The sequence below is a fragment of the Crotalus tigris genome, unplaced genomic scaffold (genome assembly GCF_016545835.1).
Source record: "Crotalus tigris isolate CLP2741 ecotype Arizona unplaced genomic scaffold, ASM1654583v1 scf7180000017625.6296891, whole genome shotgun sequence".
NCBI classification, from domain to species: Eukaryota; Metazoa; Chordata; class Lepidosauria; order Squamata; family Viperidae; genus Crotalus; species Crotalus tigris.
Genome location: NW_024096520.1, coordinates 564,714 through 574,230, shown reverse-complemented (window position 1 = coordinate 574,230; position 9,517 = coordinate 564,714). Strand labels below are relative to the sequence as shown.

The 9,517-nt window shown below is 40.0% G+C and overlaps 1 protein-coding gene across 2 annotated transcripts in view; it reads right to left on the bottom strand.

Annotated features, from left to right (window-relative positions):
* Positions 1-4,266: 4,266 nt before the first annotated feature.
* Positions 4,267-9,517, bottom strand: part of IPO8 (importin 8) — a 44,685-nt gene continuing 39,434 nt past the window's right edge. For both annotated transcript variants that reach the window (XM_039333318.1, XM_039333320.1), the window contains one exon: positions 4,267-7,846. In XM_039333318.1, the coding sequence (XP_039189252.1) occupies positions 7,752-7,846 (95 nt within the window). In that variant the 3' untranslated portion in view covers positions 4,267-7,751. The remainder of the gene's footprint in view (positions 7,847-9,517) is intronic.

Sequence of the window (9,517 nt, the reverse complement as noted above, 5' to 3'; positions counted from 1 at the left end):
TGTTGTCCCCTTCTTCTATTGCCCTCAATCTTTCCCAGTATTAGGCTCTTCTCCAGTGAATCCTTCCTTCTCATTAGGTGGCCAAAGTACTTGAGTTTCAACTTCAGGATCTGGCCTTCTAAAGAGCAGTCGGGGTTGATCTCTTCTAGGAGTGACCGGTTTGAACGCCTTACAGTCCAAGGGACTCGCAGGAGTCTTCTCCAGCACCATAGTTCAAAGGCCTCAATTCTTTTGCGCTCAGCCTTTCTTATGGTCCAACTTTCACAGCCATACATTGCAACTGGGAAAACCATGGCCTGGACTATACGCATTTTTGTTGGCAGGGTGATGTCTCTGCTTTTTAGAATGCTGCCTAGATTTGCCATAGCTTTCCTCCCCAGGAGCAAGCGTCTTTTAATTTCTTGGCTGCAGTCCCCGTCTGAGGTGATCTTGGAGCCCAGAAAATTAAAATCTGTCACTACCTCCATTTCTTCCCCATCTATTTGCCAGGAATTGAGAGGGCCGGATGCCATGATTTTGGTTTTCTTAATGTTGAGTTTCAAGCCAACTTTTGCACTCTCCTTCTTCACCCGCATCAAGAGGCTCTTTAGTTCCTCTTCACTTTCTGCCATCAGAGTGGTATCATCTGCATATCTTAGGTTGTTGATATTTCTCCCGGCAATCTTAATTCCAACTTTTGATTCATCTAGCCCTGCCTTTCTCATGATGTGCTCTGCATATAAGTTAAATAGGCAGGGCGACAGTATACAGCCTTGCCGGACTCCTTTTCCAATTTTGAACCAATCAGTGGTTCCGTGTTCGGTTCTCACTGTTGCTTCTTGACCCGCATATAGGTTTCTCAAGAGACAAATGAGATGGTCTGGTACTCCCATCTCTTTAAGAACTTGCCACAATTTGTTGTGATCCACACAATCAAAGGCTTTTGCATAGTCAATGAAGCAGAAGTAGATGTGTTTCTGGAACTCCCTAGCTTTCTCCATGATCCAGCGTATGTTGGCAATTTGATCTCTAGTTCTTCTGCCTCTTCGAAATCCTGCCTGTACTTCTGGTAGTTCTCGATCCACATACTGCTGGAGTCTAGCTTGTAGGATTTTAAGCATAACTTTACTAGCATGTGAAATGAGTGCAATGGGGCGATAGTTTGAACATTCTTTGGCATTGCCTTTCTTTGGAATTGGAATGTAAACTGACCTTTTCCAATCCTGTGGCCACTGTTGAGTTTTCCAAATTTGCTGGCAAATTGAGTGTAGCACTTTTACTGCATCGTCTTTTAAGATTTTGAATAGCTCAGCTGGAATACTGTCACCTCCACTAGCTTTGTTGTTGCTCAGATTTTCTAAGGCCCATTTCAGTTCACATTCTAGGATGTCTGGTTCGAGGTCAGTGACCATCTCATTGTGGTTATCTGGGATGTTAAGCTCATTCTTGTATAGTTCTTCTGTGTAGTTTTGCCATCTCTTCTTAATCTCTTCTGCCTCTGTTAGGCCTCTGCCATTTTGGTCCTTTATCATGCCCATCTTTGCATGAAACATTCCCTTCATATCTCCAATTTTCTTGAAGAGATCTCTGGTCCTCCCTATTCTGTTGTTTTCTTCTATTTCTTTGCACTGTTCATTTAAGAAGGTATTCTTATCTCTTCTAGCTATTCTCTGGAATTCTGTATTCAATTGGGTGTATCTTTCTCTTTCTCCTTTGCCTTTCGCTTCCCTTCTTTCCTCAGCTATTTGCAAAGCTTCCTCAGATAGCCATTTTGCTTTCTTGCATTTCTTTTTCTTTGGGATGGTTTTAGTTGCTACCTCTTGTACAATGTTGCGAACTTCCATCCATAGTTCTTCAGGCACTCTGTCTATCAGATCCAGTTCCTTAAATCTATTTGTCACCTCTACTGTATATTCATCAGGAATATGATTTAGTTCATACCTGAGTGGCCTAGTGCTTTTCCCTACTTTTTTCAATTTAAGCCTAAATTTTGCAACGAGAAGCTCATGATCTGAGCCACAGTCAGCTCCTGGTCTTGTTTTTACTGACTGTATAGAGCTTCTCCATCTTTGGCTGCAGAGCACATAGTCAATCTGATTTCTATGTTGACCGTCTGGTGATGTCCATGTGTAGAGCCGTCTCTTGGGTTGTTGGAAAAGAGTGTTTGTTATGACCATCGTATTCTCTTGACAAAATTCTATCAGCCTGTGCCCTGCTTCATTTTGTACTCCAAGGCCAAACTTGCCTGTTATTCCGGTTATCTTTTGGCTTCCTACCTTAGCATTCCAATCCCCCATGATGATAAGGACATCATTTTTTGGTGTTAATTCTATAAGGTGCTGTAGGGCTTCATAGAACCGGTCAATTTCATCCTCTTCAGCACAGTGGTTGGGGCATAGATTTGGACTACTGTGATATTGAATGGTTTGCCTTGGATTCGAATTGAGATCATTCTGTCATTTTGGGGATTGTATCCCAGTATTGCTTTTCCTATTCTTTTATTGACTATGAAGGCTACTCCATTTCTTCTGAGGGATTCTTGCCCACAGTAGTATACTTGATGGTCATCTGAGTTAAATTCACCCATTCCTGTCCATTTTAGTTCGCTGATTCCTAAGATGTCGATGTTCAGTCTTGTCATCTCTTTTTTGACTACGTCTAGCTTGCCTTGATTCATGGATCTTACATTCCAGGTTCCTATGGAGAAAAAATCTTTACAGCATTGGACTTTCCTTTCACCACCAGATATATCCACAGCTGAGCATCCTTTCGGCTTTGGCCCAGTGCTTCATTCTTTCTGGCGCTACTAGTACTAGCCCTCTGCTCTTCCCCAGTAGCATATTGGACACCTTCCGACCTGAGGGGCTCATCTTCCAGCGTCATATCTTTCTTCCTTTTAGTACTGTCCATGGGGTTTTCATGGCAAAGATACTGGCCTTTATGGAAAAAAGAACTGGATTCTGAAGGGTCTCCAAGTTTTCTGGATCTCCTTCTCTGATAGCTGAGACTGTGAGCAATCATTCGTTAGGGAGGGATTACATCCCGGGATGACGTCATCTCAGGAATTTTTATTGGTCTGAGAATGATGAGAAATATCCTTCTCTTTTATTAAGTTAGAACCAATTGGCATACGATCCCATCTAGCATATTTGTGTATTTGTTTAACAAATAATCAAATATCTAGAAATATTTAAAAATGGGTAAGATTACTATATGCCTAGTGAGATTCCTTATCCTATGCAGAAGATGCAACCATGGACCTTCCACACAAGAAAAACGATGAGTGTAGAGCATATTGGTCGAGGCCTTAAACTAGGTATTGAGAGACAAGAGATTCCCCATTTTGGACCAGACATTCTGTCTAAGCTCAACATACTTCACAGGTGTTGTGTGTGTGTGGGGGGGGGAAGGGCTATGTATGCACTCTGATCTCCTGAACTCAAGCTGGGATATAAATCTAATACATACATAAATAAAAACCCTAATCAGTCCTATAATTAAGTTAGGGTCCTTATAAACAATTTCAGCTACCTTACTAATAAGTCGATTCCTACATAATAGAATATTTTAACCAGGTTCAAATAAAACACTATAATCTGTATTCAACTCCCTGTCCTAGGTTTTTTTTCTAGGTGTAATGTTTTTTTTATTTTGTGGCAATTGAAAAAACTATGCCAACCTACCCAGAAAGTTAGATTGACAGCTATTTGTCCTCGTTTTGGAAAGCTACCCAAAGTGTGTTTGACCAAAAGAAATAAAGCACAGCGTGTGAAGTGATATAATTTATATCCGTAACATAGGTAGTCTTTGTCATATGACCACAACTGAGCCCAAAATTTCTATTGTTAAGTGAGATATTTGTTAAATGGGTTTTGTCCCATTTTACAACTTTTCTTGCCACAATTGTTAAGTGAATCCCTCAGTTGTTAAACTAGTAGCAGGGTTGTTAAATGAATCTGGCTTCCCCATTGGCTTTGCTTGTCAAAAGGTCATGCAAGGTGATCTCATGATCCCAAGACTCTGCAAACGTCGTAAAGATGAGTCAGTTGCCAAGTGTCTGAATTTTGATCACATGACCGTGGGGATGCTGCAACAGTCATAAGTGTGGGAAATGGTCATAAGTCACTTTTTTCAGTGATGTTGTAACTTTGAACGGTCACTAAGTGAACTGTTGTAAGTCGAGGACTACCTTTACTGCATATGTGATAGCTGATTCCTAACATGCAGGAATCATCAACAATATACCGACATGGGAATCAATCACTCAGTCTCCGCATTCCCAACAACTGCTTTACACATTAAGCATTTTAATTAAGGAAGTGCTCTCTCTCAAGTTACATTTGTCATAACCCAACGTAACATAGGCAGAACAATGAAAGACACATTCATTGGAGGAAAGGAGGGAAATAAGAGGTGGTAACGTGTCATCAGCTGAAGCATTCCTGACGTTCCCTCTGAAGCTAGGTATCTGCATGCAACAGCTGACAAATCCATGCAGCTGAACCTTCTTACACATCATCTCCACATTGCATGTTTAAAGGGCAGAGTCCTAAATCATCTCTGCACACCAAAAAAAAAAAAAAGCAGGACATAAAAGGAAGGTTGGAGTAAAAGCATTTTCATGCCTCTGTCCTCCTCAATCTGATAAAGTCCAAGGGGCAAGAAAACTGCAAAGTCATGTAGTGAACTGGATACCACAGAAGAATCAATCCTCCCTGAATCCCCCAGTGATATTGTTGTGACTGTTGGATGCATTAGGATAAAATTTGGGCAAAATCCTGGAAGACAATTAGAATCTTATACACAAAAACTAAAAGAATTTTTAAAAGCCAAGCTGTTCTTACCCCTATTATTATTAAGCAGTAGTCTAAATGCTACTTAATATTTTAAAAATGGATTCCCTTCACATATAGATACAAACCAATAAAAAATATACTTTCTGTTGCAAACATATTTTCACAAAAATGAGTTAGAGCAACAAAATCTCTTTCCTCCCCCCCTCCTTGCTTTCTTACATATTTTCTGGCAAATGCCTCTGGTCTATCAACTGTGCAACACTAAATTCAAGACAGATGAAAGAACCAGATTTTAGCTCGTTTCAACAGGCTAAAACACTTGCAGGAAATTTCTTTGGGATATAAAACACAAAATTAGTAAAGAACCAAAATAAATGTAAATGGAGGTGAATGTTTATCCTACTGCATTAGGGGGGGAAACCAAATATTTACATTCTAATTCCTCTTCATCCAAAGCAGTTCAGAATTGTAATCAAACATGTTTTAAATGTATCCCAAAAAGCATCACATCTAAATGTGACTGTTGGAAGCAATGGTATTTCGAGAAGCCCCAATTCACTGCAATAAATACAGATTTGCTTTTGTCAGGTATGAAATAGTTTTAAGCCAACATTTTGAGAAGGACGTTTGATTCCCTCTTTTACAAAAAGCCAAGCTAGCAGGAAAGGCTTCAATTAAAAATTGAGTAAATGATGGTCTAATGAGCAAACTCTTACCCCAAAATTAGGTTGCTCATTTCCCAAACTAGCAGTTTTCTATTTCTCCTAAAAAATTCAAGGCTTGGTATGTTATCTTTACATAGTCCTCCCTGAAATGGGCACTTTCTAGATGTAGGGCACTACAAGTCTCATCATCCCCAGTCTGTAGCTTTATAAATGTGGAAGTTGCCAGGTTTGAAAAAGTTGTCTTAATGCTGAACCCTGGGATATCTAATGTATCCCATGGGATATCTAAGTAAAAAGAGCTCAAGAAAAGAGAAATTTTCATCAAGGTTTCTCTGGATTCCTATCTCACTGCCATTTGATGCTTGATACCATGACCCAGGGATTACTATATCAAATCAGTTAAGATTGCATAGAGCCTAAAGTAATTGCTTTCCCCTCCAACTATACTGATGTATACTTCTCTCCCGTCCCATTATTCTGTCATGTTAAATGGGGGAAAGTGCATTTACATAACTGCAAATGTACTGTTTGTCTGAGAAGGTTTATGTTCCTAAAAACTGTTTTGGAGAAATGTAAAGTTTACTAGTGTGTTGTAGAAAATAGATGTGGTTGCAATTAGTTTACAGAGAACAGAAGCTTAAGGACCATAATCAGTGTCTTTGTTTAGAGAGAGATAGCTGGAATGCAAAGTTTCAGTCTATTGTCCCCAACAACATTTGTGCAAGGTAAGCCACTGAATGTGATCTTATCTGCTCTCCGATACAAACCTGGGCAAACATGTGAAAATAGGAAGGGAAGGGAGGGAAGGGAAGGGAGGGAAGGGAAGGGAAGGAAGGAAGGAAGGAAGGAAGGAAGGAAGGAAGGAAGGAAGGAAGGAAGGAAGGAAGGAAGGAAGGAAGGAAGGAAGGAAGACACCTGAAGGCATTGTAGTGCTATGACCAAGCTGTGCCTCTTGGGGAGCATGTATGCAATGTTATGGCCCATATAGAAAAGGGGCTTGCATCAGTAACACTGTAGGCATCATTTTGACTCGTCCTTCTCCTTTGCTCCCCTGTGGTTGCAACTGGAAAGGAGGAAAACTCAAGTGCTGGGCAAAAGAGAAAGACCTATAAATGCTGAAAGTCTAAAATTTCACCGTAATATGGCTAAAAGAATGATAATCATGTAATTGAAACAACAGTACAGTACAAAGCTGATAACTATTTACATAGTCCACAAGCTCATTACTGATACAACACAAAATCCACAACAGCACTGAAAAAGCTTGGGATCCACATTCAAGAGTTTCAGAGCTAAAGATTCACAATGTCTTAAATTCCGTTAAAGCAGTGCTTTTCAAAAGTGTTTTGGAGAACCGCTGGATTTTTTCAGATGGTCAACAGTGGCAAAATCAAAACAAAGCAGTCCCACTCACAGTTGCTAATCTTGCTTTACAAAGTGGTATCTTCCAGATGTTTTAGGATCAAGACTCCTACCTTATCTTAAACCTAATCCCAACAGGGAATGCCAGATTAAGGCCACTATTCTTGGCTATGCAGGTTGAGAGTCTTAACCATGGTCCCATGTAAGCAGAGCGAGCACCTCAAAAGGCTTGCAACATGCAGATGGATTCCGTGGTGAACAAGGAGGATGTTTTGCAGAGTTTGAAAAAAAAACTGCATAAAGCCTGACTACTCTAAAGAAGAATTTAAATTCACCATCTGGTAACAGCAGTGAATGTAAAGGTATTTTTGATAACTCAATGAGGCATGATGTAGAAGCCAACACAAACGCAGAGATGTTAACAATGGTTTCTATAGCTAACTGTAAAATGTGTGATGGACACAATACGGGCATGATTTCTTTAGAGGAAGTTAACAAAAGAGTATGGAAAGCAAGATATGAATTATGCCCTTTTATATGCCCTTTCTTTTCTTTTAAACAAAAAAAAAGCATTGCATTCCAAAATTCTTTTGTTGGGCAATCCGTATACAACAGAAGGCACTGTTATCCATAGGACCCCTTCAATTTCACACGGCAAAAACCTGAGAAGTGCAATTCCATTCGGTTTCAAACAGCTGGTCCCCCCTTTCCTAAGGAGAAGAAGAGAAGACAGATGCTTTCTTTTCAGTCCAACAACTTATAAAAATACCCACAAGAATTTATACATTACAGCAGCTGGTTAGAAAGAATGTCTTAATGAGGGGGAAGAGGGTCAAATACGGCCTTTTCCAAAGGGGAAACTTGCAGACCTCTTGATTACCTTCCCTGTTCATAAGTCACATTTTTTAATAATGAAATGTTTTTGCAGTTCTTTAAGCTCCTTTCCCCTTCAGTTGCTTCCTGGAGCAGTGCCAAAGTTATATCCAGAGACCAGTCCTTTGTTATCGAATGGGAAGCCTGTTTGTTGTTCTATCCTCTTTGATTCTAAATTGAAAAGAAACAAATGAATATTAAGAGACAGGCTGCAAATCTATCATCATGCACTACCAATGATACTTTCAATCTCTTTTTAACAGATACATTAACGATATGTAATTTCTGAAGACCCTCTAAATATGAGGAAAAGAATCAGAACTCTTTTAAGAAGAAGAAACATACAGCTTTTTGGATTTTCCCTGTTGTTACCCCTTCTAGATCAATTATTCAACATATTTAACTTGCAGAAGTTTTGAAAAAAATCATGCAGGTAGAGAACTAAATACTACAGGTAGTCCTCGACTCACGACCACAATTGAGCCCCCAAATTCTGTTGTTAAGTGAGACAATTTGTTAAGTGAGTTTTGCCCCATTTTATGACCTTCCTTGCCACAGTTGTTAAGTGAATCACTGCAGTTGTTAAGCTAGTAACCCGGTTGTAAAGCGAATCTGGCTTCCCCATTGACTTTGCTCGTCAGAAGGCTGCAAAAGGTGATCCCATAACCTCGGGACACAGGAACAGTCATAAATATGAACCAGTTGCCAAGCGTCTGAATTTTGATCACATGATCACGGGGACGCTGCGAAGGTCGTTAACTGTGAAAAGCAGTCATAAATCACTTTTTTCAACGCCATTGTAGCTTTGGACGGTCACTAAATAAACTGTTGTAAGTCGAGGACTACCGATATTTCAACCTTCCCCAATCTGGGCATTCTTTAAAGGGGCAGACTGAGCATCCAGCGTTTCTCACTGACCACCACCACCACCACCACCATCGTTGGAAATTCTAGGAACTGAAAGGAGCATAAACACACTGGGGAATCTCAGACGGAGCACTGCACTAGTTGGGCACTGGGAGGAACATTTAAGTGAACCTGACATAAAGCATGCATGTCAAACTGCAATAAAGCAAGACATAAGGTTCCAAGTCAGACCCATTTTTTTCCATCCAGCCCTATTTCTCCCCCCCCACACACACACTGTTGACCAATGAGCTAATCCTTTTAACTTGCAATGCCAAAAAATGAACTTGGAAACTTCCATATATAGAGCACATGCTGTTATCATTGAACTGTAGCCCCCCCCCCAGAATGAATGTCTAATCTATGCTGAGAAGTAACTATGAGGCAAACACCCCCCCCACACACACACACATTTTTTAACAATTGAATACATGGAATGTTTAAACATGCTGTGCATTTAGATTCCCTGCATCTTTCTTTTGAAAATGGTGACAAAGGTAAGTAGTGAAAAAATGGGGTGGGAGGTTTAGGAAGAACATGTTTGCAGGCTCATCGGTAACAGTTTATTTCTTAGCTATTAGACAGGTCAGCTGTGTCTAAAGAAATTAATGTCCTGCTAGACTTGTAAGCATGTTACACTAACTTTCTGACATCCACCTCCACAATGTGGAACGACTCACTGGGGATTCATTATTTTTCTTCCCGAAGTATCTGCTCTTGTTCTCCTAAGAGGAGTAAAAATATGTGATGGGCCACCCCACACTACCCAAAACTTCTATATGAAACAAATCCAATATATAAAAACTTCTCATAATGGACAAACACAAAGAAAACTAACTTGGGACAGATTATTTTGCTTTACAGGGCTGCAATAACTGAGAGTTCCTTTTGATAGATTTTAGACTGTAAGCTTTCTACAAACATTCTTGCAACAGA